The sequence below is a fragment of the Brachycentrus maculatus genome, unplaced genomic scaffold (genome assembly GCF_059751285.1).
Source record: "Brachycentrus maculatus isolate JH-2025_06_01 unplaced genomic scaffold, ASM5975128v1 h1tg000122l, whole genome shotgun sequence".
Classification (NCBI taxonomy): Eukaryota; Metazoa; Arthropoda; class Insecta; order Trichoptera; family Brachycentridae; genus Brachycentrus; species Brachycentrus maculatus.
This window is the reverse complement of record NW_028280875.1, coordinates 1068053-1094351: the sequence shown is the minus strand read 5'-3', so window position 1 is coordinate 1094351 and position 26299 is coordinate 1068053. Positions and strand designations below refer to the sequence as shown.

General features: G+C 33.5%; 2 protein-coding genes across 4 annotated transcripts in view; one reads left to right on the top strand and one right to left on the bottom strand.

The window, feature by feature from the left end:
* Positions 1-1516: 1516 nt before the first annotated feature.
* Positions 1517-16417, bottom strand: ohgt (E3 ubiquitin ligase component cereblon). 2 transcript variants are annotated; one of them, XR_015837522.1, is made up of 11 exons: positions 16191-16417; positions 13713-13966; positions 12073-12272; positions 10840-11004; positions 10038-10151; positions 7761-7885; positions 6157-6299; positions 5984-6083; positions 4464-4611; positions 3108-3810; positions 1517-2885 (listed from the first exon to the last, which is right to left on the bottom strand). XR_015837522.1 is itself a non-coding variant. In XM_088260008.1 (10 exons), the coding sequence occupies exons 1-10, from the start codon at positions 16237-16239 to the stop codon at positions 3699-3701; spliced, it is 1410 nt and encodes a 469-aa protein (XP_088116134.1). In that variant the 5' UTR covers positions 16240-16417; the 3' UTR covers positions 1517-3698. The 2 variants fall into 2 exon arrangements, 1 of the variants encoding a protein (XP_088116134.1); XM_088260008.1 differs by having other exon boundaries at positions 1517-3810.
* A 762-nt stretch (positions 16418-17179) lies between these two features.
* LOC148309488 (uncharacterized) overlaps positions 17180-26299 on the top strand; it is a 179632-nt gene continuing 170512 nt past the window's right edge. The window contains exon 1 of one of the 2 annotated variants that reach the window (XM_088260002.1): positions 17180-17630. In XM_088260002.1, the coding sequence (XP_088116128.1) occupies positions 17617-17630 (14 nt within the window). In that variant the 5' untranslated portion in view covers positions 17180-17616. The remainder of the gene's footprint in view (positions 17631-26299) is intronic. The other variant, XM_088260001.1, reaches the window with a different exon arrangement.

The following is a 26299-nucleotide window of genomic DNA, read 5'->3' as shown; positions in this document are numbered from 1 at the left end:
CGTCAATAAATTTGTATAAAAATTATAAGAAATAATGCATTACAAAAAGCTTCCTTTACTGATTTGTAGATATTACACTAAAGTGTCTTTATAATATGAACTACCACGGATGTGGGCGTAGCTTAACCTGCAGCTGTTATTCAAATGTAAAAACATACCTACCGCCAACGTTTGGCGGCAGATAGGCCCATGAGTTAAAATTTGGATTTACAAACTTTGATATAATACAAAAAGCCGTAAGTGAAAATTAATACTTTAAATTGGCTGGCGTTATGCAGAAAGAAACCAGAACAAATAAAATTTAAAAAATAACTTGAGTATAGGAATCATGTTTTTTCACATTGGAGAGACAAACATTGTATAACACTCTCTTTAAATCCCAAAATTAAAAATATTTAATAACTAGTGTTTTTTTTTACAATTATTTTTTATCTTAAAAAGGTAAATATAAAAAAAACTTAAAATTACACTGAATATTCATTTGTACAACAATAAAAAAATTACATTGATTTGAAAAGATTACTAGTAAATCAATATTTACTAGAAAAATCTCCTTAAAATGAGAATATCCAGGGTATGTATCCTATGAAATTAACACTTCTTTCATGCTGCATAATTAATTTTAAATATAACCATAAAAAACGTCAAATAACACACGCAACTTTTTTCTTGGTATATTTGCGTGTGTATATAATTTAAAAAAATAAAATTGACAAATCAATTTTCATGTCAAAGATTAACCCTAACTTTACAAAACTGCCAAATGTACATTGCATTATTATCTAGTAGGCACTGGTGTCAACATGTTGAATATACACAATGAATAAAGTCAGAACTACAGCAATACTACTTAAAAGAAATTTTATATAGAATAAACTTTTGAACCTCCATATTTTGCAGCAACCCGATTTCGACATTGGAATGCACTCTGCTACTAATTACCTACATTCTGTATTCACAAATTTAATTATATTTCACTATGTTCATTTTTAATTACATCTGTTAATTTTATCAGCGTGATAGGACTGAATTTGTGGTGTTATTTAAACCGTTTCTTTTCTTATTTGTATTTTGTGTTTGCGGAGTGACAAATCTTATTCACAACATTTTGAGATTGTCCAAATACTCGTTCACAAACCTAGGTTTTTCCACTTGGTAGTTATTTTTAAATTTCGACATCTCAAGAAAGATGAAGAATATGGAAGTCTGGGTATTTACAGACTAAAATCAGTCTACAACAGGTCGTAAACCCAGTAAATACCCAGACTTAATACATACCATGTAAAAATAACACCTTTTGAAATACCATGTTCTTCTTCTATCTTGTGACATCAAATTGTAAAAATAACACCTGTGGAGAAATCCAGATTTGTGAACAAGGATTTGGACACACAGAAAATGTTGTGAAAATGCATTTTACTTATCTTCTGCTCAATGTTATCATCCAATTCTTGTTATCAAAGCTCCTAAAATGATCACAATAAGTAGGTTCGACTGTAAAAAAAATAATATGTAATTTTTTTTTTGACAAAGCACTTTTATTTGAGTGATACACATTTCTAATGTACTTTACCTTAGTTTTCTTTCAAATATATCTGCTGCAGGTCTGACTTGTTCATTGTTAAGCTGATATACACCTAAATATATATATTGACATAAAAACATGCGTTTACAGAAAACACTGTTAATGAATATTACATTACATGAGGGGTGTGAAAACAAAAACGGAAGTGTTAATTTGCCTCATTGGATGGTAATGACTGCGAGAGGCTTTAATTATACGGAATCGTCAGATGGAATTTTTATTTATGCCGATTGTAATTTTATCATAAACAAAATGGCGGCCTTCGGGATACACTTCCATAGGTTTCTAGACCCCTCATATGTAGTATAATGTACCGAGTATGGCTTACTGCAAGAATGCATTTATATAAAGTGAACTAACTTAAAAATACATTCCATTGGTCACTCTGATCGCTCGTTAGGTATGAGTATGTATTTCCTTTCTTGAGATTTCCTTGATAGAGATCAACAACCGTGCTTACTTAATTATTTTAATTACATATTCCAGTATATTGTTCGAAATTCATCAGCGCATAAACGAATGGTATAAAATACTTGATATTTCACATAAAAGTAAACGATAAAAACAATATGAAATAAACGTATCTCAGTAAAAAATTCAGCGTTTCTTCTAGGATGTATTTATTTGGTATTGCTGAAACCTTTACTTGATTAATAATTTAAAACTATTATGAATACAATGCAACGCCTGTCACGTTGTGGATTTTGTAACATGTGATCATGTTTTTTTTTTGCTTTATTAAAAAAATATACGTGAAAAAACCCTTTTCTTGTTTCCATAAAATTTGTATAATTTACATAGCGCCATTTTCGTAAAATACTACCTCAAGTACTTATAAAGACTTGTACAATAATATGACAATGATAATGAAAGATAAAAAATAAAAATAAAAATCGGTCTCAGGGCGTCGAGTAGGCTGAGTCTGGAGCAAAAAGAGGGGAAGAAAATAAGCTGATAAATTGTTACGCCCTCTTCTTAATCTTCTTGGTCAGAATGGCCAAGATGTTGGGCAAGACGTCTCTCTGAGCACAATGTCACATAAAACTCCAATACTCGGTCCACTCAAAATTGAAAAAGATAATAATCTCACATGGCGGGCGCCGCTTGAAGGTAACAATTTGAGATTCTTCGGAGTACTAATTGATATCTTGATTAGTACGTATGTTTTATACAAAGCCTATCAACTTCAACAAAAATAATTACAGATTTTTCTCAGAGAAAAATATATTTATTTATAGATTTGGCGTTTAATTTGTAGAACTCCATTTTAATTTTATAAATTAAATATTAAAATCAAACACTGATTATTTAAGTCTACTAAATTATATTTTATTATTGAAAACACATCAAAATAAAAATTGCGATAGTTGTTTTGCCTTGCAAAAAATGGGCAGTAGTTTGAAAATCCCACAAGGCAAAACAATAAAAAAAAATGTGTGTTATAATAAAATACTTTGTATTTAGTTGACTCTAAAAATCAGTGTTTGATTTTAATATTTAATATATAATCAAAATCAAACACACACTTCAAAAAAATTTTATAACTAAATTGAATTTTTCATTTTCCCAAATAAAGGCATTATTTCTTAATGTATTTACCAAAATAAAGGTATTACAGTATTGTTTAGAATCACTAGATTTGTGAATTTAAAAAAAAAAACATTAAATAAAAGTTTATAAAAAACATGTTCTTTAAAATATATAATGATCAAACATATTTATTTCCTTATTAAAATTTGTTTTATGAGTTCCGAGTCTAGACTGCAATATTATAAGAGAAGCAATCATAAGAATTTGAATCGTAATTAAGAATCTGATATTACATTAGATCCATGTTTTTATTTCTAACCAATCGTGGGATAGATATCTATAAAAATTAATCTCTTAGGTGGTTCGGTTACGTGGAGCGAAAGAACGATAAAAGACCAATATGATATTTTAAAAAATACTGGGGTAACTATATGAAATAAAATGCTATTTGAAATAGGACATTCTGTATAACAAAATAACACAGCCAAAAGCAGAATGTCGTAAATAAAAATTTAAACTTATAAGATAAATATAAGAAAATGCATGGATGCAGTAAGCCCGGAATAAACACCGCTCGCAGTATTTAGACCATTTCATCGTCGGTCGTAGCGCGATTCCAACATCCGCCGACTATGGATTTTCGGCAGAGACCCCAGAATGATTGCGGAAAGAGGCTCTTCTTGCTGGCAACAAATCTGGGAGAAGAAAAACAAACAATATCTGTTAAACAAGCCAAACTCTCTAGGTTCGATCCCCGATCTTTTCACACATTGATTCCTATACTAAAACACAGCTCAACAGAGAACCATTGAAGTATGTTATAAAAACTCAAAAAAATATTTTTAGTTTTATAAATATAAAATCCCCAGTCAATAACATACAATATATAACTACTACTGATTAATGAATATTTTAAATTTCTTTTTATACATGTAAATTTGTTTTTATTTTGCTCTCTTAATTTTATAGCCCGCAACATAATATTTTTTGAACCCAGGTAATATTTAAGGCGGTATTTAAAAATAAGTTTTTCTTAAAAACAAGTATATGGTTTTTAAAAAAAAGAGTTATTGAAAGGTAAGGAGTTAATAAAATATATATAAAAATATTGTATTTGAACTATATTCTAAAAAAAAAAGTTCAAGAGCAAGAAATGACTCCTAATTAATTCTGTGATTGCGAGTATGGCCTTAAACCTAATAAGATTTGATCATCAGTTAATTTTTAAAACAAAAAATTTCCATACAAAAATTCAATTTACCTGTTACCTGAGTTTAAACAAAGTTAAGTTACTATCTAACGTATGTAGGGCCTTAAAAGTAAAACCATAGGTAATTAGAACACTCACTTCCAGCCGAGATGAGACCTGCACACGATGCAGATGGCTATAGTCCAGCTGTAGCCCGGGAACCAGGTGAACTCCATGGAGGGGCGGCCTTGAAGGGTCACGTTGTTGGACACGTTCTGCACTGTCAGCACGTCGTGATTGTGTCCGGCTGGAACGTCAGCAAACAAACAACTTACTACAAGGTCCTCGGTGTATAAAAAAATAAATATATTCCATATTTTTTGCAAATTCAGATAAAAATATATAATTTTTATGCCGTAATTGGAAAAAAATACCATTTTTTTAACTGTTTTTTTTTAAATAGTAGACCTGCTTTCAAGGTCCAATATTTGTTAGGTCGCAACTAAATTTTCTCTAAATCCAAGTAACATTTTACGTAATTGTTTTATTTATTAAAACGCCGTTTTTGCATTTAAAACATAAGTCTTTATTCGAAATAATTATAAGGTTAAAAAAAAACTATTTAAAAAAATTTTTTCTTTATATTTAAAAAAAATAATAAATTAATATACATTTTTTTTTTATTTGGCGTGGAAAAACGTGTTACCTCTACGGCAATCGGCCGGCTAATGAATTCTGTCTTACGTTGTATCCCCTTCACCAATGTTTTATAGCTAATGTCACTTGTGAACTAATTCTAACTCAGAAATTTGTGTGATTGATGGGTACAGTATCATTATAAAATGTGTATCTATTTTTATTTTATAAAGAAAGACGGCATTTAAAAAAAAAAGGAATCTCAAAAGTTGGTTAAGGAGAAACACTAATGCGATGAGAGATTTCAAAACTGAAACATACGTATAGAAAATCAAGTGAGTGCAAAATCCCTTCTAGAAAAATTTCATAAAAATGACAATGAATTAGGGACTTTTTTATATAGTACAAGTCTAAAGAGTAATTGATATCTTGATGATATGATGTATATCGCTCACTCCTTTCAAGAACGTCATAAATCAAAAAACTTGATTTTTCTGGAGAATGTTTTTAAAGTTTAAAAATATAACACAATGTATTAAAAATAAATATCAAGCCACTTATTGAAGTTTTTACTGTGCAACAGATCTTTTAAGGTAAAACCTGAAGGTTTTTTCTTCATTTGAAAAATATTTAGTATATTTAAAAAAATAATTAAACAATACCTTTTCTTCAAAATGCAAAATTAACAATTTCTGCCCTGTAGCGGGTAAATATTAAGTTAAAAATATGCCTCTTTTCCTGGGATATAGTACATTTTCTGGGCATTCCGAAAACATGTACAACTGAAAATTGATGATTTTTTATTTATGATGTTTTTGAAAGGAGTGAGCGATATGTGGTTTAAAATACACACACAAGGAAATTACCCACAATGTTTAATTTTAAAAAAAAATAAGGATTTTTGTAATGAAATAATAAATTTTGAAGTTTATGTAGGTATAAGATTTATTTATACCTAAAGAATTTGCATGAATGGAAAGTTAGCTCATTGCGTCTTTATAAGGAAATCCCAGTTTGGTGGTTAAAAAGTGGCGTGAACTTACCCATATTGACAAAATTGGAGTAAATTCCTTCGTTGGACATGGAGAATCCGATATTCTCGCTTATTTGGTTATCGCACATGGTGCAGTACAAGGTCGGAACCTGAAATAAAAAAGTATACAAGATTAAAACGGTCGTAAAAGCTCCGACACGTCGCCGCAAAGTGAAGCCTCACCATATTCCTGATGAAGGTGGATTCCAGATACAAGCGCAGCTGCACGTAATTGGTCGTAAACAGCTTCAACCTGTCCAGGTTGGGCAGGGAGAAATTGGTGGCCACCCAAAAGGAAAAGTTCAGACTGTCGCAAGGAAATTTTCCTGGAAAACCAACAGTCATTAGTACAAACTATTAATTCTTCATCATCATTATCAATTAAATATAAAGATTAATTCTTCTTCCGCACCCGATGGTGCATAGGGCACTGCATCATATAGAAGCGGTGTTACATTGATCGTTAAATACACGAAGGAAAGGTGATCAGCCTTCAGCTTCAGGTACCAGTCCAGGTTAATATTAAATCAATATTAGACTGAAAATTCACTAATATTTATTTTGACCCTCTTGTGAATCGAACCCGGGACTTCCAGCATGGTAGCCTAGCGCGCTAACCACTACACTATGGAGGCGGACGATTAATTACACAATTCTATTTATTTACTCAATTTATTAGGGGGCAAATTGATATAAACATACCTATAAATGAATGTCTAGACATCCAGGTCATAAGCCCTGGCTCAGACTTCATATCAATAGAAGTTCATATCAAGTTGAAACAGCTATACTATTAACATCTCATCCGTAGGGTGAATAATCCATTGTCTGATATAATAAATAATATTAATATTGCAAATATCTACCTACTAGAATTATGAGTGAGGTGGCTTTTACTTTTTCAGTTGCCCGATTGCGATGGTATTCGTTACTTTTCTCAGCTTATATTTATTTCTAACTTAAGTTTTTGATATCAAATTTTCAAACATATGAGGAGTTAGAAATATGCAATACGCAGCCAAATTTGAGCACCAATTGGCATAATTAGCTTTGAGTGACCGATTAAAATAAAAAATGAAGTAACGACTTCTTTGAAAGAGTCGTTATTAAATACCTTTTTTTTAAAAATTAAATCGCACATGTCGCTCACTCCTTTCAAGATCATAAATCAAAAATTGTTATTTTTCAGTTGGGCATGTTTTCAGAATGCCAAAAAAATGTACTATATATATCCCAGCAAAAGAGGCATATTTTTAACTTAATATTGACCCGATACAGGGCAGAAAATGTTGTTTTTGTATTTTGAAGAAAAGGTATTGTTTAATTATTTTTATAAATAAACTAAATATTTTTCAAATGGAGAAAAAACCTTCAGGTTTTACCTAAAAAGATCTGTTGCACAGTAAAAAGTTCAATAAGTGGCTGGATAAATATTTTTAATGCATTATGTTATATTTTTAAACTTCAAAAACGTTCTCCTGAAAAATCAAGTTTTTTTATATATGACGTTGTTGAAAGGAGTGAGTGATATGTTAACATGATTTTTTTTCAAGACATGATAAGTGAAAATTAATAATTTTCTTGTTTTTTTTTAAATATTATTGTCTAAATTTTTCCATAATTATAACTACTTTGGCATATAAATTATCGTGGTCTCAATTCAGTGGATTGGTCTGCAGCAACAAATGACACCTCCTTCGCCATTCCGGTCTATTCTATGTAACCATCTGTATGCTTTATTACAAATTATATCCGTATGATTTTATGGAAATTTTACAGAAACTTACTTATGTTCATTTTTTCAAAGAACGCTTTGATTTGGTCCGTCAAATACTCTTCGCTGACCCTATCGAATACAAACTGCGGCCACGGAGTGCACATTGCATCTGCTTTGCGAGCCAATTCATTAAGCCTGCAAATCAAATAAAAACACAATTAGAGACAATATGTTTTCAGCATTCTCACCCTGCTTAGAAATATAACACGTTTTCAAATTTTTTTTTTCAATTTCAATTTCAATTTATTCAATAAAAAAATAATATATACATAACAAACAATATTCAAGGCGTATATGTTAAAAGTAAAAGTAAGCAAGAAGACTTAAAGGTGTAGAAGAATCCCGCTTCGGAAAACTCCTTCGGACACATGGAACAGATCAATATCCAACGTGATATTGTTCAACATAGCGGTAGCTCTTCCTACAGGCATAACCATCGGCAGGTTGGTCCTGTGTATAGGAATGTGAAACAATCTACGCCGACGCTGTCTCAGGTAACTATCGGGAACATACAGACCAATGCTCCGGATAATTTCAGGATTATCGATCATACCGCGCAACAATCGATAAAAATGCGTAATTAAATACACATTCCTTCTAGTCTCTAAACTATTGTAGCCGAGCATACCCTGGAGGAACTGGGTCGGGTAGAGCCGAGGATAATAGCCGTACTCTCTCATGTAGAGATACCTCAAAAACTTCTTTTGGACTTTCTCTACCATAAGAGAGTACTTAAGCTTAAGTTTTAGGACAACGTATTCTAAAACAACATCGTTCTAGAACGCATCTGAGATCTTAACCGGCTGAAGTGTCCAGAACTGAAATGTCATCCCGAAATATCTATCAGGTCTTCGTGTATTAGAAAGTATTTAATTAATGTTTTACTTAGTAAATACCATGGTATTTACTAAGTAAAATATTAATAAAAAATGGATAGATTTTACCACAAAGTGACTGCCAAATCAATTAATGAAATAAAGTATCTCTAGATAGTAAACTTCATAATGTAAACATAACTTAAATTTATTCATTTAAATTTAAATTAATTACTATTCAAATTATCAACATATAAGGAACATCAGGATAAGAGAAATATGCGAGATTGTAGATGTCGTTAGGTGGGGAAAGCAACTAAGGAGACAATAGTACGCGCATGTGAGGAGAATGGAACCATCCAGATTCCCCCACGTTGCACTGCACAGCCAACTCCGAGGTGGACTCTTGGGCAGAACACCAAGAGGCAGATTGACAGCTGGGAATCGACATCACAGGAGGCTAATCCGTCTTAAAAACAGGCCACAAGGCCTACACTAGGAAGAGGAAAAATAATCACAAGAAATTGTAAATCTTTCTTCCCCCGACGTTAACAATCAGCCGGGAAAAACCTTGTCTGTCCTGGGCAGCACGAAACAGTTCCTCCACACCTCTCATTCCAGTCCACTCTGGAATGTTCCGAAGCCAGGAAAGCTGCCTTCTTCCAACCCCTTTGCGACCCTCAATCTTCCCTTTTATGACCAATTGTAGGATGGTATATTTTTGTAAATCTTTAAACGATGGCATCCTGGGTTCCGATCTCGTCCAACCATCTCACTTGCTCTTTTATCCTTACACATTCCCAGCGACGACGGATTCAAACTAAATAATAAACTAACCATCACACCGCTTCACCGTAGGGGTAGGCAGAGAGAATAGAACGCCACACCACTCTGTCTTTGCAAACATTCTTCGCCTCTTCCACGTTCATGCACATTCTCATACATACCCGCCGATTATTACGACTCCTAACCTGACCACCTTCAAGTATTTGGCATACCTGATCGTGCCATGTTTTTCTTGGTCTTCCTCTGCTCCTTTTTCCAATTACACTCGCCTCATAAATTTGTTTTACCGTTCGTTCCTCACTCATTTGTTTTACATGTCCAAACCATCTCAACATACCTTTCTTAATTTTATCGATAATGCTTATCTCAGCTTTGCATTCCTCTTTATTTCACTATTCGAACATCTATCATACATCGTTTTGTCGCACATTCTTCCGAGAGATCGCATTTCGACTCCATTCAGTCTACTTTCATCCTTCTTTTGCCAACTCCATGTTTCACTTCCATACATTAGAGTTGGAACCAGGACGCTGTTGACAAAAACAGCTAATTATCCTATGTTCAACCTCAAATACAATACATATAGCTTTTTTCAATATTCAAACCATCTGAACACACCTTTCTTAATTTTATCGATAATGCTTATCTCAGCTTTAATAATGTGAATATGCATGGGGTTTACGCACCTTGTCTTTGGGAAGGTCTTGTGACGCCCAAGAGATTGAGAATTGAGCCTTACATGCAGCAGGCAGTCGCCCATTACTATGTCTGGCAAAATTTCTATTTCGCGACAGCCCAAACTGTGGTAAAAAAAAAAAACAAACATATGACATTTTTCATGATTTAAGTATCTGATAATTTCTATTGATACTAATTTTAAAATTTGACTTATAAGTGCCCGCAAGAGCATTATTTTTAAACCTTCATCTGCACCCAATGGTGCATAGGGCACTGCACCATTAAATATTATCTTGATCTTTGACACGTGAAGGAAAGGTGATCAGCCCTCTGCTTTAGATGCCAGACCAGGGTAATATTGAATAAATATCAGAGTGAAAAAATCACTTATATTCAAAATTACATTGACTGAGTCACTTCCCGCTTATGTTAAATTTATGCTATATAGTATTTTCAAATACTTATTTTAATTACTATTGTGTCCGGCTCATAGTGTAATGGTGAGCACGCTTGGCTACTGTACCGGAGGTCCAGGGTATAATTCCCAGAGGAGGTCAAATAAATATAAGCAATTTTTTCACTTTAATAATTATTCAATATTACCCTGAACTGAAGCAGAGGGCTGATCACCTTTCCTTCATATAATAACGATCAAGATAACACTGCGTTTATATGATGCAGTGCCCCATGCACCATCAGGTGCGAATAAGAGTTTAAAAAATATTTTTTCAAAGGCCTCAGACCATTATAAAAAATAGAATTATGCTTTATGAAAAAAAGAAATTTAAAAAAGCAGAAATTGGTACTAACGGTTCAAACGGACAGGTAAGGGGTTTGGTGAGCTTGAACCTTTCCCTGGCTCTCGCCTTGAAGGTGAACGGGTTGGTGATGGAGAAATGATGCGGAGGAACCGTGATCTCCGAGCTCTCCATCACTTCGCACACCACCCCAAACGTCACATTATTTTCCTGAATGCTGAAAACAAAAACAAAAATATTTATACACATGTCAATAACGAAAATTTACAAAAAAGGTATCAAGATATTGAGAAACAGAGATAAAAAATTGGTATCTCTATATCCAGGGCTTTTTTTTCCGTGTAACGTGGTAGAACGGCTTTCCGGGACCTTTTTTCACGGAATTTTTTAATTTTCAAACTGATGAAACAATGTTTGCGCTTATATAATTAATATCTATGTTTATATAATTCGTCAGAATGATAAAATATGGTATTGTAATGAAATATATGTTTTCATTACAATACTAATCTCATCTCAAGAAGAGAAGAAGAAGAAGAAGAGAAAAAACATGAAGTGAGTTCCAGGACCATTTTTGTCTAGAAAAAAAGCCCAGTCTATATCTATTTATACTGTTTTTAAACTAGGTTTATATTGTACAATAGTCAAATGTCTAAATTTTGAGAAAACATAATAATAATAATTTGGATAATTTATACAGCGGCATTTTTGTAAAAAGAATACTTCAAGGGCGCTTATAAACTAACTAACTAACTAGCCATCACGTCCATTTCCCGCAGGGGTAGGCACAGAGAGTAAAACGCCACACCATTCTGTCTTTGTAAATAATCTTTGCCTCTTCCACGTTCATGGATCTCCTCATACAAACATGCCGATTATTCGGACTTCTGACATGACCCCTTTCAAGTATTTGAAATCCTCAATCATTAAACTGGAGTCGCAGGTTCGATTTCCGCCAAGTGAAAAATAAATTCAAGAAAGATTTATTTTCAATTGGTCTAGCTATCTAACTAACTAACCATCACGCCACTTCCCCGGAGGGATAGGCAGAGAGAATAGAACGCCACACCACTCTGTCTTTGCAAACATTCTTCGCCTCTTCCACGGTCATGCATCTCCTCATACATACCCGCCGATTATAACGACTCCTAATCTGACCACTTTAAAGTATTTGGCATACCTGATCGTGCCATGTATTTTTCACATTTACCTTCCCTATCCTTACTATCCTACCTGCAGACAAGTCTTTAAATGAGGCTTTGCGGGTTACTCCTTAAATACTCACCCGGTGAAGACAAGCCCGAAGAAGCGGTCGTCCTTGACCATGCGCCGCATGGCCTCGGCGTCCATGACGTTCTGTATGATCATGGGGACAGTCTCTCCGGGGAACACGATGCTCTCGTACGGCCAGCACAGCACGTGCCCCTTCCAGCCCGCCTCCAGGTTGGATGCCCCCGACACGTTCACCAACACGTACGGCAGGTACTGAAACGTTCGCAAGCCTCCTTGTATTTTTACCAAACCGTGCCCAACATCTTTACTAACCACTTAATGCTGGAGTTTTATTTATAAAAAAGTATTTAAAAAACATCAGGTTTTTTAAAATGTTTTATTCAAAGTTTATCCACTTTTCAAACAAAATATAACAATTTAAGCATATTTAATTTACAATTACGTCTGCAATATTTTGTACTAATTCATCGTCAAAAAAGTAATTAAAAATTCATATTATTTTATGACATCTCATCAAAGATGAAGATGAATATGACTGACGACCGTCATAGGCTGGTTTAAGTGATCACTTTACACACTTTGGAACATTCACCAATTCTACCCATTATTGATAACCATACTTCTCAAATTTTTGGTTCTATATATATGATTCTATTTTGAAACATAGTGCTTGAATCGCTATTGTATCAGCCTATGACGGTCGCAAGCCCAGTATATATGAACCAATTTAGAAACCTTGTTTTGAATCACTAGAACTTCACTAGAGACATCTATCTATTGGTGAGACGAAAAGAAGCTTTTTATTGAGCAGAAACTCTTATACATATAAGTATGTAAGGTCCGAATCTTGGATTATTTATTATTATTAAACTTTGCTGTTGCAGGACCGACGGCGTGGAATGCTCTTCCACCGATGGTTAGAAATAGTGAGAGTGAGATGATCTTTAGAAAAAGACTAAAAACACATTTGTTTGCTAAATCATTTCCACCATAATATTTTCCCCAATTCATTCACCGTGAAGCGCCCTTGAGGTATTTTTTTTACGAAAATGGCGCTATATAAGTTATCCAAATTTATTATTTATTATTATTAAACGCCAGAAAATATCATTTTCATTTTTATTATTTTAGCTTATAAATATATTTGAGCACACTCAAAATGTTCATGGTAGTAGAAATTCATATTCAGTAGTGAAAAATTCATATTCATGGTAGTAGTAGTAGTAGTTGTAGTATTGACAAACCAGGATAAAGAAGTTGGCGATAACTACAGAACTGCCACATTGAAATCTGTCCCACCGCATGCCCAAATCTGATAAAGAAGCATCTAGGCTTCCTGACAGATCTGCTCTTGCAAAGCAACTTTTTTTTTAAACTAAGTTGCGAAATTTATTGAAAATGTGAAACTGTACCCCGGTGCAGGCAGTGAAAGGGATTAGTATTTAGTTCAATTAGTCAGCTAGATCCGATTCCAACCAGGCGCTGACCGGTACACAGATGCCCACAACCCCGACCAGCACAGCAGACAGACACGGAACTGCCACAAAATAGAATGGAAGACCAAATACAGGAGCTAACGACGTCCTCTCTAAAAACTGCCGTTAACTCGGGGGAGGACTGAAAGAAGCCCCAGACATCCTTTGGGACGTGACGTTCACCAATGAAAGCATAAAGTAGAAGAGGGTCAATTACCGAGTGGATTGGCGGCAGGTCCCTATCGAACTCCTCCAGGTTGGTGCTCAGCATGTCCTGGACCATGTCAGCTTCCTCCACGGGTTCCTCCTGCATTTCCTGCGGCTCCGGATCGTTGTTTTCAAACAGCAGGCGCCGGAGACCCTCAGATCGACGCGGAAAGAAGGAGCGGCTGGTTCTACCTGGCTGGCCTTCCTCCCGCTCCGACACATTCCGGGGCTGGACTAAGGGCCGCCGATTGTCAGGGGGTTCAGCTAAAAAAAGAGTCATTTTTTTATTATTGATTTATTTAAACATATTAAATATACTGGCAACAAAATGTTAACTCTAAAATCCCTGTTTGAATAATCCCTGTTATTTAAAGCTTTTTTTAGCCTGAAGAAAATACCAGCTATTAACTTTAACGTTTAATTTAATTTTAAAACCACATATATATATGACATTTCAAGCTACTTTTAGATTTTCTTTAAAAACACTTTTAGAAAATATATTCCATACTCCTCTTCATCTATGTTATGATGTCGAAATGTAAAAAAAAATAACTCCAAAGAGCGAAACAAGGATTTTGACACATCCAAAATATTGTGAATAAAATAACTGGTCAAATTATAAGCTGCGTAAAAATTTTAAATCATGTTTTTAGGCGTCTCCCAGTATGTAAAATAATCCGGTTAGAATCTTGCATACATCTAAATAAAAGGGTCTCTGATAAATAAAACCTTTTTCAAAGATGCCATAGATGCCGCCGTGAACCGAAACATGAACCAACATGAAATTTATAATGTGTGTAGGAATTCCAAATATTTGAGTAGTGTGGTTGTCCACAGGTAGAATGGTGAATTTCATTCATTGATGTGGAATGCATCGAAACACGTGTCACAGTAAATTTTAAGAATTAGCGGTATTTACTAAGTAAAACTTAAATGAAAAAAGGATGGCGAATGTTGCATGTGTGTATTCGAAGAATAGCACAGCTTTACACAACTTACTTTTCGCAAAAAGAAAATTGGTTTAATGTACTTTGTTCTAGTCATTTCTCCATAAATATTTTTATAACTTCAATTTTTGTAGTATTACAACTAATTGTAAGGTATAAATGATCATTCAATTCTAAATATCGATGTATAATTTACTGAAAACATATTCATATGATAATTTACCTTTGAAGCACTAACTTTGTGATTTTCCATTTTATGATTAAAATGTAACTTTGTTTTAAAATCACTATAAATATTAGCTTTGAAACCGGCAGACATTATAATTAAGTTATAATAAGATATTTATAGTGATTTTAAAACAAAGTTACATTTTAATTGTTTAATTATATTCATATGAATCAAAAAAAATTGCACAACCTTGAAAAATCCCTAACATATTGTCCAAAATGTATCGGATTTAGGTAGTCAAAGGGTTCTTTATATTTTGTAATATTGATCCAGCAAAAGATTTGGAGGTGATCAAGCATTTTGAGAGAGTCGGTAGGATCTCGCTAGATCAAACAGATTTGGCGCAATTAATTGTTCAAATATCCTTATTTTCATTTAACAGTAAATTTGTTTAATTTTATTAGAAGTATTTCAGTGCTTGCTGTAATAGATGAATTTAACACAAACAGAAAGATGTATAGTAACTGTTCCATTTCCAAACAATTTGATGCATACAAGGTCATTTGAGATTGACATAGTTATTTCTATACCCTCACAAACAGTCTATTATTTCTATAGAAACAGCTCTTTTTGGATCTTATTTTGCAAAAGTAAACTAAACATTTATTATTATTCTCTTTTTTTAAAGTATGTCAGGGGGAGAGTTAGAAATATACAAGCTTTTGGTCCCTGGATATTTTTTTCACCTGGCACAAATTGTCCATCCGGCCCACCAGGGCTAGCAGCGCCTGTGTAGCGCCCCCCAGAGGACAATATCACCATATTGAGAATCATTACACTTGTTTGTACTAAAAATATCAAAAGTTGCGTGATTTATGCATTTTATGCAAATCCGACATTATCGGTTGGGCGTGTCAATTTTAAAAATAACAATACAGTAGGAAAGTTGTAAACATGCGAAATTATATTTCAGCAAAACAAAAAAAATACTTTTGGGCTAATAAATAGACCATCTACTCGCTATTCTAATGGGAAATCATCAAAAATACATTTTCTAAGACGTAGTTCACATCATGGTGTATGCGCTTTGTAAAAATTAAGGTATGTAAATATATAATAAACATATGCAGAAGGAAAATGCCGGAACATTAGTGCGAGGAAATCTTTAAAAAAAACGCAATAACCCATCCGTGTTTCAGAAACGTCAAATTCTAATTATTTAAATCGTATTGTTCCTGTAAAACGAAATCTAGACATGGAAAAATGTAATTTGAGAACATGGCGATAGAAATATGCAAGGCTAAGCCGTAATTATGCGTTATTTTTACAAATGTTTATATGTCAAATATAATAGAAAATTTGGAGAGCTTACTTGGTGGACGACCACTGCCGCCGTCTGGGGGATATATCGGTGGGTCCATTGTGAACCTTCGAGCCCTTCAGAATCCCGAAGAATTAGATTATTATTATCAATAAAAAACAGAAAACAGCTGGAAACGGCGATCAAAGATAACAAACAACACGAAAATCCAAAGCCAAAACGCCAAAACAGGCGGGTTTTGACCATAGAAATAGGTCAAATAAATTAATAATAAAAAATTACCACAATGTTGTCGCATGAAAAAATACTTACCTGTTTTTAGTTTTTATTTAGGTAAGTACTATATTTTTCTAATTTATTAGTAATAGGAGGATAACAGGGTTATTAGACATAAGCATGAAAACCATGATATGCATTCGAAGCAGTTACTGAAAAATTATATATTTTGATTTAATGGATTTATTCAAAGGCATAAAACAATGAATATAAAAATTATAAAAACAAAAACTTTTTAACAGTTTTGCTGTTCTGACATCTCCATAACAATATAAAATTTAAAAATTGAACTCCTGAAAATATTATAAAATCTTACAACAGGCTAACAAACGAATATAAATTGGATGTTATTTTTAAATCTCAATTGGATGATGGCAATGAAAACAAAAACGGTATATTCCATAAAAAAAATAGTAAATTATGCTTTCCATTTCTGTCAATAGTGATAGAAACTCAAAAGTTCTCATTGTACAGTATTTAAAAAGTACCTAGTATAATTTTATATTAAAACTGTTAGTCATGAAATATTTCAATCAAGTCTCTTAACACTACTTTCCAACTATACCAAATGTTTGTATTTTAAATATTCGTCTAACAAAATAAATAGACGAACATCAAATCGTTATCGACTCCCATCTTCCCCAATCATTTGAGCGCGCATTTCGAAATATTGGGTCCCTGATAAGTGGCGCCAGCTCTGGCAGTATATTGAATCAATCAGCTGCTATTATTGTGGCGAACGTCATGTTGTTGGTCCATTGGACGGGTCCATTTTGTTCGGGCAAAATAAGTAGGTGTGTGAAAACGCACGTAAGTGTGCACGCCGTTGTAGTATCTGTACGCACACTGTTCTCTGCCCGACTGATAATTTCGATCCGTGTCAAGTGATGAAAATTAATATAAAGAAAATGCAGTGATAATTTTTGGTGGTGTATTTTTTTAAATGTATATAAAGATAATGTAGTGTTTATAATCGTAGAATGTAATTCAGTATGCTAGCTTAGAAGTGTATTGTCAGTGACGTCTCTATGTAAAATTAGATCAATCATTTCTCTCCTTCTGTCAAGAAGAGAATACAGTGTTGTGACATTTTGGGATATTATAGGATCCCATTACAGATGAAAAGTGTGCATAAAATGGATGTGTGGTTTATCAGGTGGAACTACAGTCTGGCTCCAGCTAAATTGCTCGGTGGTGGCTCATGAAGAAACGACGGTGAGATCTTTTTACTACTTGTCACTTGACAGCCAGGTGCGCTAATTGACTCCTCGAGACCTGAGGTCCAGGACCAGGACCGACTTCTGACTGACCGTTTCAGCAGCGAAAGGATAAACACCGATCTACCAGTTGAATATTGCTCTAGCTTTACGGGATAGTTTCTGTCTATGCTTGCAGTCGCGACTTCCATATCACCTGGGTCCAGGCTGCCGAGGCATCCCTCGACTAGCACTGCCCAAATATTAGAAAAGTTGTCAATTTGCGGTAATGGCGATTGCCATTTCACTACATAATATTATTTTAGTGTCGTTACTTTCTCTTAGGATTTCGCCTTTACGCGAGACGAGGACAGCGCTAGTTTACTCCGAATCGTGCGGAAGGTAACCGCCAAAGTGTCCATCAGTCTGTCTCCTTCTAAGACGAAAGGAGTAAAGGAGACGGAGACAGAAGGTCGTGTGACGTACGCACATATTTATGCATTAACATTCCGTTTGTCGAGTTCCAATTATGTTGTGTAAATGTCGCCAATTATTATTTCATATAAAGTATGCCCCCCGTTCGATCAGGATCAACGGCTGTAGCTTCTTCAGTTCCGTACCAGAATCTTATCTTTTCATTGCGACTTTGACCCACCTGAGTTCTCTGCCTCCGGGCGTATCAATTTCAGCTTTAAGTCATAATGATCAAACGTTCTTAAACCTTTGTTTACGGCAATTGGGATTTCGTCGTCTTCTAAACTTTTCACAGTTTGCGAACTGAATTTGTGAAATGATTGTCATTGTGCAATTTTAGCAATATGCATCGTAGTATAAGTACTTATCCACGAGATAACCCAAGATGGCAACCTTTGTTTCTCCTTTCACTCGGCTCATTCGTCTCGACATTCAACATTACTACATTATCCGTTTGTAATCTGTTGGTAATCATTTTACTGGTATTCTAGAAGACTTGCAATTCCAATTTTTTATTTAAATCAAAACTGATTTAACTGTTAAAGTGCCTACTTTTATACGCAAAGAATCGAGAATCAAGTGCCCCTCAAAATAATAATCACACATAAAAAATTGAACCCTGGCTACCATGCACCAAAATCTCATTTGGGGATAAACCCTATTGTCAATGGAACTATTTGAAGGGGAAGGTGAACAATAAATATACCTGGAAAGTAGAATGGTTAGAACTGCACACCTGTCATTGTATTACACGTTACAGTACATTATTCAAGTATTCAACTCATTAACCCCTCTCTAGTTCGTAAAATATACATATTTAGAATTAGAATATCATATTTCCCACGTTTTTTCCCTTTCGCAATTTAGCGCCTTTTTACCCTACATTCCTTCTAGATTTAAAAACGGAACCACCTACCTACTCGCAAATTGAAATTGTTTATAGCCTAAAAATTATAATGGCGGATTCGCTCAAAATAAAACAAATTTTTTCTGTTTCGTAACGAAAATGATAAACGAGCGTTAATATTTTATTACCTCCCAGGAGTTGAGTTTATCGATCAAACTTTAAATATGTGTATAAATAAAATCTACAAATTATATACGCGACTCGGTGACAGCTGTTGCCATTTTCATATCTTAGCATAGATAAAAAATACTTTTGAAAAATAACGGAATTTAAAATTTATGGTTCTTTATTCTTATGATAGGCAGGTTCTTATTAGCCTTTAGCCAATTGAATTTGTAACCCATTTTGGTTAGGTACTTATACAATCCAAAAATATTTTGTCATCTCAACATAGATGGTGAAGAACACGTGTATTATTCGCCATTATCCCATGATCAATGACATTCACACTACTCAAATTTTAGAACTCATAAATGTATATTAAGTATATGATTCATACATCGCTTCATGTGCGACTTTGAGACAGTATCTATGGTCGATTTGAGTAAGTTTTATTTAGCAGAGACCTTTAAATATATGCAAGATCCTTACCGAATTATTTTACACTCTGAGAGACGCCTGAAAACATGATTTTTTATGACCATTGTATTTTGGACGGTATTTTATTCACTACATTTTGTGAATAAGTATTTAGATGCACCCAAAATGTTGTGTGTACGGTTAGAGTCGGAATTTAGTTTTGCGGTCAATATAATCTCTGTTTATGTCTTACTGATTTCCTGTAAAATGAAATCGGAGAATAACATGAAACGAAATAATTTATTTCTTTTATGACGGAAATATATACGCGCGGTTTCTAATAATAGTAAATTTGATAAAACATGATTGGGAATTTTAAATTCCAAAGGTCTATGTCAGATTTGCACGCCATTTCTGCGTCGGTTCCAATCGTGTCAACTTTTTATGGATTCCATTTTGACTATAAATTTTTATGCATATAAATTGATACTCGTTTACAGTTCTATACGCAAATTATTCCAAAACGTAACCCATGAGGCGTCAAACGTAAACATTGTAATCTTCGAATGATTTAGTATTGTGTGATTTTATGTAATGTAAATGTAATATCGAGTATCGGGTTGTGGTCCCGTGGTTAGTGTGAATTAAAAATTCTTCCATTGTTTTCTACTCTCTTCAGTTGGTCTGATATGTTTTCATGTTAAAACATGTAAAAAAATGAAAAAAATACATTTAACTCTAAAGTCAACGATTTAAATGAAAAATAAATAGGAAAGTGAGTTTATTTCCATATAAAATACACTTTAAGGAGCGATGTTTTAAATTTACGCTCAAAGGAATTTTCCAAATTTCAATGAAAAACAAAAACTTGTTAGCACACTAGGTAGGTCTGTAGTTTAAAAAGACACTGACCCTGGAATAGCTGGGAGCTGGATGCTTGCAATTAAGTGGTAAGGATGGAGGAAGCGATAAGGTGTATTTGTCATAAATTTGATGACAACGCGCCCACTGGAAGGTTAAGAATAATTGATCATTTTAAAACCTTTCAATGTTTTCAAAACCATATATTTACCTCAAAGAAAAACTTTTTTCAATAAGAAAACGATGATTTAAAAAAAAAACAATTACGTCAAATGTTACCTTAGGTTAAAGAAAGTTAAGTTGCTATTTAACGTACGTAGGGCCTTAATATTGATTTGCCAATGATATGCTGTAGGTTTTTTGGCGGTAGCACCTCATTCAAATTGACATACATTTGACAAACTCCGGGTATATTTTTATTTATTTATTTATTTATGTACACACGCGAGAAAACTAGTATTTCACCTCATTGTAGTGATTTCGTGTGTTTATTTTATTGATTACACATAATAAGAAAGAAGTCTGCATTACCAACTAGTAGCAGGTACAAAATAAACTTGATTGTCGTGTTTTTTCACTTAACCTCGTTCGACGTAAATATCCCACCAAATTGCCTACAAATATTCAAACGCTACCTAAAGACCTACTTACCGTTTATGACAGATTTTTATACTAGAATTATTTACTAAAGTTCACTGGGTTTGCGGCCATAGTTTCGTTTGAATTACTGGTTTGAACTATGTAAATTCATGTATGATAGATGTTGGAATGGTGAAATAAGGAAGGAATGCAAAGCTGAGATAAGCACTATCCATAAAATTAAGAAGGGCGTATTGAGATGGTTTGGACATGTGGAACGAATGAAAGAGGAAAGTACGGTAATACAAATTTATTACCGTACTTTCATTTTTTGAGGCGAACGTAGTCGGAAAAAGGAATAGTCGAAAACCGAGAAAAACTTCAGGTATGTCAAATACTTGAAAACGGTCAGGAGTCGAAAGAATCGGCGGGTATGTATGAGGAGATGTATGAACGTGGAAGAGGCGAAAAATGATTGCAAAGACAGATCGGTGTGGCGTTTTATTTCTTTGCTTACCTCTGCGGGAAGCGGCGCGATGGTTGTTAGATTTTTAGTTATCAATACATATACTAATTACGCAATATTCAAAAATGACCAAATGTGCCCGTTTCTAAACGTGGTTTGTTAAACATGTCTCATTCTAATGACCCGACACATAAAATGGTGGTGTACCTATCTCCATTGCCAAGGAATGTGACTCCATTCACCTAAAACAAATAAAATCATGCAGTGAGTGCGCTTCGATAGCGTATATTTTCACCGGTACTAATACTGGTCAAATTCGCTTTTACTTTTTCTCTTTTGGCAACCGAGGTCTATTTTGTGCGCGACTCTCGACTGTAGACGTTCAACTTTCACTTGGGGCAACCTGTGTTCCTCGTAACACCTCCCATTTTTAGTGTAACATTGTAATTTTTTTGTTCCTTAAAAACGACATTTTATATAGCCCTGATGAATGATATTTTGTATTATTTTTTTGACATCTCAACACAGATGAAGAAGAACATGGAAGTCTGGGCATTTACGGGGCTGACGACCGTCATAGGCTGGTTTGAGTGATCGCTTTACACACGTGTAACATTCACCAATTCTACCCATGATTGACAACCATACTACTCAAATTCTTGGAATTTCTAAATATATATATATGATTCCATTTTGAAATATAGTGCTTGAATCGCTATTGTATCAGCCCATGACGGTCGTAAGCCCCGTAAATGTCCAGACTTCCATATTCTTCTTCATCTATGTTGAGATGTCAACAAAATAATATGAAAAATAACTCTTATAATTGGAGATAATCCAGATTTCTGAAATAGTATTTGGACACACTTATAATGCTGTAAAATGATATTTTGCATTCTGATTTGTCATTCATGATATATATTATTAGATTAAAACCAATATTTTTAGCTTTTCCACTTTATTTTTATTTGACCAGCGACCGGGTTTCGTCGTTACCGACATCATCAGACTGGTGATGTCGGTAACGACGAAACCCGGTCGCTGGTCAAATAAAAATAAAGTGGAAAAGCTAAAAATATTGGTTTTAATCTAATAATATATTAAAATGCAATTCCATCACGAAGTGTCAGTGGATAATATAAATCTATTCATGATATACTTTATAAAAAATTTTGGCCAGAATAATAATGACTGCATTTTCTTTGGATTCTGTTATAGGCTAGGGTAATGTTCTCTGGACAGTAGGTATTTTTTTCCTATGTATCTTCATCTCTTTCCTGGCTCCATCCCAACTTATTGTCTTTGTAGACTTTTGGGGCCAGCTCTCCTCGTCCTCAGGTTGTAGGTCCTTCTGTCATTGGCAGCGTCACCTAGGCCATGCCTTCGAATCTTGTCATCTTTCTGTAACATCCATGAATTCTTTGGTCTTCCTCTAGACGTCTTTCGAGGAAGGTCTATGGCGATTTTTTTCCTATGTGTAATGAACAATTGATTCTTTCTAAATCATAAATACAATAAATAATACATAATAAACAGTACTACATTATTGTTGAAACAGATTGCTCTATAATATGTTTTGCCGTCCTTACTAGTCGCAATCTGTTTTGAGACAGACATATTTTTATGTGGGATTACAGAATATTCACGAAACGAGACCACTGCTGTTGATTGTTAATTGACAACTTTACAAGTATTTTTTTTTACTATTTTTACCTTCCTTATTCCACTAACCATAATAAAACAAATATTTCTTGTTTATTAAAAATTAGTATACCTTTATTTACACATCTTCATTCTTATATTCATTTGACCCGTCCCCTGGGAATCGAACCCGAGACTTCCAGAACACACAAAAATATGTCCAGGAACGTTTAGTGACCTCATTTGATTAGTTTAAAAAGTTGTTAGAACGATAACAAGGTCGGCACAATCTCATAAAGAACTACATTATTTATTTTATTTTATGTTATTTATTTAAAATATATTTTTTGACAAAATAAATATAAATTTTTTATTTAATAATAATAATGAATAAATAAAATAAATACATTATGAAGTAAGTTTCAATATTATACTCTCTTATATTTTTACAATACACGATCAATATAAAAATATTAAATATGCATTTACTTTTCCGATGAGAAAAAAACTAGCTTTTCTCACTTCAGCTTTGACAGTTAATAATAGAGATGATTATGTTAATTTCGACTGAAATCTTGGCTAAATTAATATATAAATGGACGGTGTAGGTGAAAACATCTTTGTTCAGAAGAACACAAAGTCCCCTTCACTACAATATATTATCGTACTTGACTAATAACACTTGTAACACCTACTGCTATAAATGCTTCGGGTGCCAAAATTCAACTAATAAACGACACTTAATAAATGAATTCGGTTTATGTGCATATTGGTCTATGTTTTATATTTTTAGTAACTAGAAAAATCGACACCGCTAAGAAATATATCGCCCACTCCTTTCAACAACGTCATAAATCAAAAAACTTTATTTTTCAGGAGATCGTTTTTAAAGATTAAAAATATAATGAAATGTTTTGAAAATAAATATCAAGCCACTTATTGAACTTTTTACTGTGCAACAGATCTTTTTGGGTAAAACCTGAATGTTTTTTCTCCATTTGAAAAATATTTAGTATGTTTAAAAAAATAATTCAACAATACCTTTTCATCAAAATGCAAAAACATCACTTTCTGCCCTGTAGCAGCGGGTAAATATTAAGTTAAAAATATGCCCCTTTTGCAGGGAAATAGCACATTTTTTAGGCATTCCGAAAACATACACAACTGAAAATTGTCGATTTTTGATATATGACGTTGTTGAAAGGAGTGAGCGATATGTATATACATATAATGTATCGATTCGCTCCTCTCGAAAGAAAACGTCTCACATGATTCACCCACGATACATAATATACCCGCGAGACATAATAATAGTCCGATTCTAAAAACAGGGTTAGCGTTTGATTTTTAATGTGACAAAATTCTACAGTAAGCTGACGACCACAGCTGTGGTCGTTCCATATTTTATCTGATGATTGCCTATGTTCGATTAACTGAGGACTAGAAAATGATATTATATTTTATCTTTGAATACTGGACAGGGATCGGAAACTGTAAATAAATAAATGATCAGACTGCTATCGAAACAATAGTAAAGGTTAAAACATATTTTTTATGACTTGGCACACTACCTTATATTTTGACAGTTGACCTAAACTCTTATAAAATTAGCCCATGTATCTTGTCATGCGTGAAGTATGTTACGTAAATCTTTAATCGTTCTATACAAAAGCAAAATATGCCGGAGACAATTTACGAAATAATACACAGAAAAAAAAACATTTGAAGTCTTGGTTAATACTTACAAATATATATTTTTTTATAACAGACACGAAAATGTTTAAATATTCTATTTCTGTAAAACGAGGAATGACAGAGGTTAAGACTCACCACATCCACGGTAAGAAAATGTACATGAAACTGTTCCTTACTTAAATTCGAGAAGAATCGGTTGAAAACATTGTTAAAAATATCAGTACTTATTTAAGGGGATATTTGATATCAATTGTTATCTTACTTTGTAATGTTGACAGTAATAAAGTTGTGTATTCAATTATAATCAAATGTATTCGCCTCGTTTTAAAACAATTTTCCTCAAATTCACATAAACGATGTTATCAAAACTAAAAATTGAATATTTATTTTGTCAAAAAATGGCCCAATGGTGTTTTTTTCTTCAATAATTAAAGTAGATAGATATATCGTGATAAATATCACAATCGAAATGTATACTTGCATATTATGTATTTGTATTTGCCGATTCCAACAAAACTCCTTGGATAAATATTTGCTCAAGCATTGTTCGAAGAACATCTGTCGCCAGGGCAAACAGTTCGTAAGTGGAGGTTCTCGACTTACGTACCTGAAAACTGGACGAACTTTGAAATACGCCATATTCAATATAAGCAATACTTTTAATTATTCAAAATAGGATATGCATATGTGCCTGATAATATTATTGTTCCACAAACGTCATGTGGTGTCACAGTAATGTACGCACAGAGTTTAAGGCCTCACTCACAATTATATAATTCATTAAGCGTCTGTCTGCGCTGAGATCCGGACGTCATGTCACGTACGATTTTTTTCTTAAGAATATGTAATGTATGTATTTTTTTGTTTCTTAGAAAACATATTTAAAAAAATATTTTTATATATTTTTATAACTCCTTATCTTCCAATAACTCTTTTCTTTTCCAAACCATACAATCATTTCGAAATAAAACATATTTTTCTATATAAAACCGGTGTTTTTTAAGAAAAAAAAATCAATTACGTCATATGTTACCCGGGTTTAAAGAAAATTAAGTTGCGATTTATCGTATGTTGGGCCTTAAGCGTTTTCACGCTCTCTCGCGCTATTTATCTTGCTATCTTTCTTATTCAAAATAACTAATTTAAAACACCTTGGAGTCCGATATGGTGCGAGTAAAAAAAGTTTGAAATATTTTTATGAGTTTACTCTGTTTTCTATGTTTTTTTTATATAATGAACTCAATCCGATATTATTCGAAGGAGGGGAGTGCCAACAATTTCCCCTGTTTACCCTGCCTTGTACATTTTCCTAAAGAAATACGTTTCATTCATATTCTCTCCTCAACAATGACTTGTTCACCGCCGGCTTCTCATTCTCCTCCCTTGTTGATACAATTCCCAAAACCTTCGTTTAATGTTGTCATATTGTATTTTTCATTGGCAAATAATTTGCCATGCACCTACCAGTCTATAAGGGTACTCAATCAATAAAACGATTTAATTTGTTGGTTTAATAGTCACCTACTTTTAAGATTAAATTTTACAT